The sequence below is a fragment of the Antrostomus carolinensis genome, unplaced genomic scaffold (assembly GCF_000700745.2).
Source record: "Antrostomus carolinensis isolate BGI_N321 unplaced genomic scaffold, ASM70074v2 scaffold13486, whole genome shotgun sequence".
NCBI classification, from domain to species: Eukaryota; Metazoa; Chordata; class Aves; order Caprimulgiformes; family Caprimulgidae; genus Antrostomus; species Antrostomus carolinensis.
Genome location: NW_010322571.1, coordinates 3,012 through 5,500, shown reverse-complemented (window position 1 = coordinate 5,500; position 2,489 = coordinate 3,012). Strand labels below are relative to the sequence as shown.

The 2,489-nt window shown below is 53.2% G+C and overlaps 1 protein-coding gene across 1 annotated transcript in view; it reads right to left on the bottom strand.

The window, feature by feature from the left end:
* The window catches only part of EPPK1 (epiplakin 1), a gene marked incomplete at its 3' end in the record, with an annotated part of 7,070 nt that overhangs the window by 2,189 nt on the left and 2,392 nt on the right, over nt 1–2,489 (bottom strand). The window contains exon 2 of the mRNA XM_029085523.1: nt 21–2,489. This exon is cut by the window's right edge and continues 1 nt beyond it. Coding sequence (XP_028941356.1) covers nt 21–2,489 — 2,469 coding nt within the window. The remainder of the gene's footprint in view (nt 1–20) is intronic.

The window sequence follows — 2,489 nt, the reverse complement described above, 5'->3', positions numbered from 1 at the left end:
AGGTACATTGGGGCTTTCGGGTAGGGGTCGGTGTAGCCCGTCACGGCTTTTTCTGCACAGAGTAGCTTTTCAAAAACCTCCCCTCCGATTAGACCTGCGCTTAACGCTTCCTCCACTGAAAACTTCTTGTTTTTCTCTGGGTCAATGATGTAGCCGGTGGCAGCCTGCGCCTCCAGCAGCACCAGTGCTGTCCCAGGACGCAGGATGCCTTTCCTCATGGCCTGGTAGATGCTCATCTTCTCATTGCTTGGCTGTATAAGGACCCCTGCTATGAAATTGCTGCCCTCCAGGTACCTGCGGACAGAGTCCATTTCAGTGACTTCTTTGACTGTTTTCTTCCCCTGGTTGAGCTCATCGAGGGTTTTTTTGTCTATCAGTTGAGACTGGAAGAGGTCGCTGGCGGATACTCTTTTCCGCAGGCCCTTGAATGCAAACTTCTTGCCTTGTGTCTCAGTCTCCTTGATGATCGTGGTGACAATTGTTATGATTTCACATAGCACTTCAGTATTCTCATCTTTGTACTGTTGCACCAGCTCTCTCCTCTTGCTGTCTGAGAGGTATTCAGAGTTGAGAAGGTCCCAGACTGACACCGTCTGTCCTTTGAACCGCCCGATGTTGACACAAACAGTCACAGATTTCAGCACTTCCATGGTTTGTTCATCCACGCAGAACATCGCGTTTTCTGACAGAGGAAGGAGCCAGTGACCTGACTCAGCCTCGTGAGTGCACCTGTCCTTCAGCTGCTGGTAGGTCACGTTCTCCTTTGTGTTTGGATCCAAAAAGATTTGGGTGCTGTCATCCAGCTGAGAGAGGGTTCGGTTCAGTTCCTCGTCGTAGAAGCCGTATCTGTACGCAGCCTGGAGGGGCAGGTGATGGTGGTGAATGGGATCAATGACCCCTCCTGTGGCCAGCTGGGCCTCCAGCAAGGGAACAGCATCTCCCAGGGGAATCAGCTCTTTCCTGAGCGCTTGGCATAGTGAGATGGAGCTCCCCGTGTAGGGGTCTGTGTAGCCAGTCACTGCCCTCTCAGCTAGAAGGAGTTTCTCGGTGAGCTCTTCACCAACAACAGCTGCTTTCACAGCATCCCTCACGCTGAGTCTCTGGTTCGTTGCTGGGTCAGTTAGGTACCCTGTGGCTGCCTGAGCTTCCAGCAGCTTCAGAGCAGCTCCAGGGAGGAGGAGATTGTTTTTCATGGCATCATAAATGCTCATCTTCTTTTTGGATGCCTCTATGAACACCCCGGCGATGTTGCCTGTGCCCTGCAAGTACCTCTTCACGCTCTCCATCGCAGCCACCTCCTCGGGAGTTCTTACACCCTGAGCCAGTTCTTCAAATGTCTTCTCCGTAATGATGCCAGCATCCAGCAGCCAGACTGCAGGGACACTGCCCCGCAAGCCCTCCAGGGTGATGTGGGTGCGGGCTTTCATCTCCATCTCCCCAACCAGTCTGAGCACAAGAGCAACCAGCTGCTGCAGCGACATTTCCTCAGACCGGAACCTCTCCATGAAGTCACTCCTCTGCTCCTCAGTGAAATACCCAGAGTGGATCAGCTCCCAGAGGGAGACCCCTTTTTCCTTCACCACAGTTTCCTTAAAAATCTCCTGGATTTGCTCGTCGGTGTAGGCAGGAGCAGCTGTCTGTGGCAGAGGCAGCAAGTGGAAGCCGGAGGTCTCGTCCTTCTGGCAGCGCTTGATTAGCTCGGCGTAGGTCACGGTCTCTTTGCTGTCTGGGACACAGAAGACTCTGTTGCTGTCACTGGGCTTAGAAAGGGCCTTGCTTGTGTCCTCATCGAGGCACCCTCGCTTCTGGGCCGACTCTACTGGGATATGGTGGCCACATGTTGGGTCAATGATGCCTCCTGTAGCCATCTGCACCTCCATCAGCTGCAGGGCGTGTTTGTCAGCAATCAGCCCCTTCTTCATGGCCTGGAACAGGGGTATCTTCTTGCCTGTGAAAGGGTCTTTGTAGCCTGTTACAGCCCCTTCTGCATGCTGCAGCTTCTCATGGACTTCTGGCCCGATGACTCCTTCCTTGATGGCATCATCCACACAGAGTTTCTGGTTGTTCACTGGGTCAATGATGAAGCCTGTGGCAGCCTGGGCCTCTAGCAGTGGGAGGGCTACTCCTGCCACCATGATGTTTTTCTTCATGGCCTCGTAAATGCTTATCCTCTGGTTTGATGGCTGGAGTACAATCCCCCCAATGCTACCAGACCCATAGAGGTACTTTCTGACAGAATCCATGTGCAGGACTTCTTCTGGTGTGACGGATCCCTCCAACACCTTCTCAAACAGGACCTTGTCAATGACTCCTGTTTCCATCAGGTGGTAAGCGCTGACGCTGCCTCTCATGGCTGGGAACTTGATGGGGGCCCATTTTTTCATTTCCTCCTCCAACATGATTCGGATTTGCTCCAGGGTGAGCTTCCTCAGCTGGTAGTGGTTGAATATCTCTCGGCGCCTCCCCTCACTGAAGTACTCAGAGTTCAG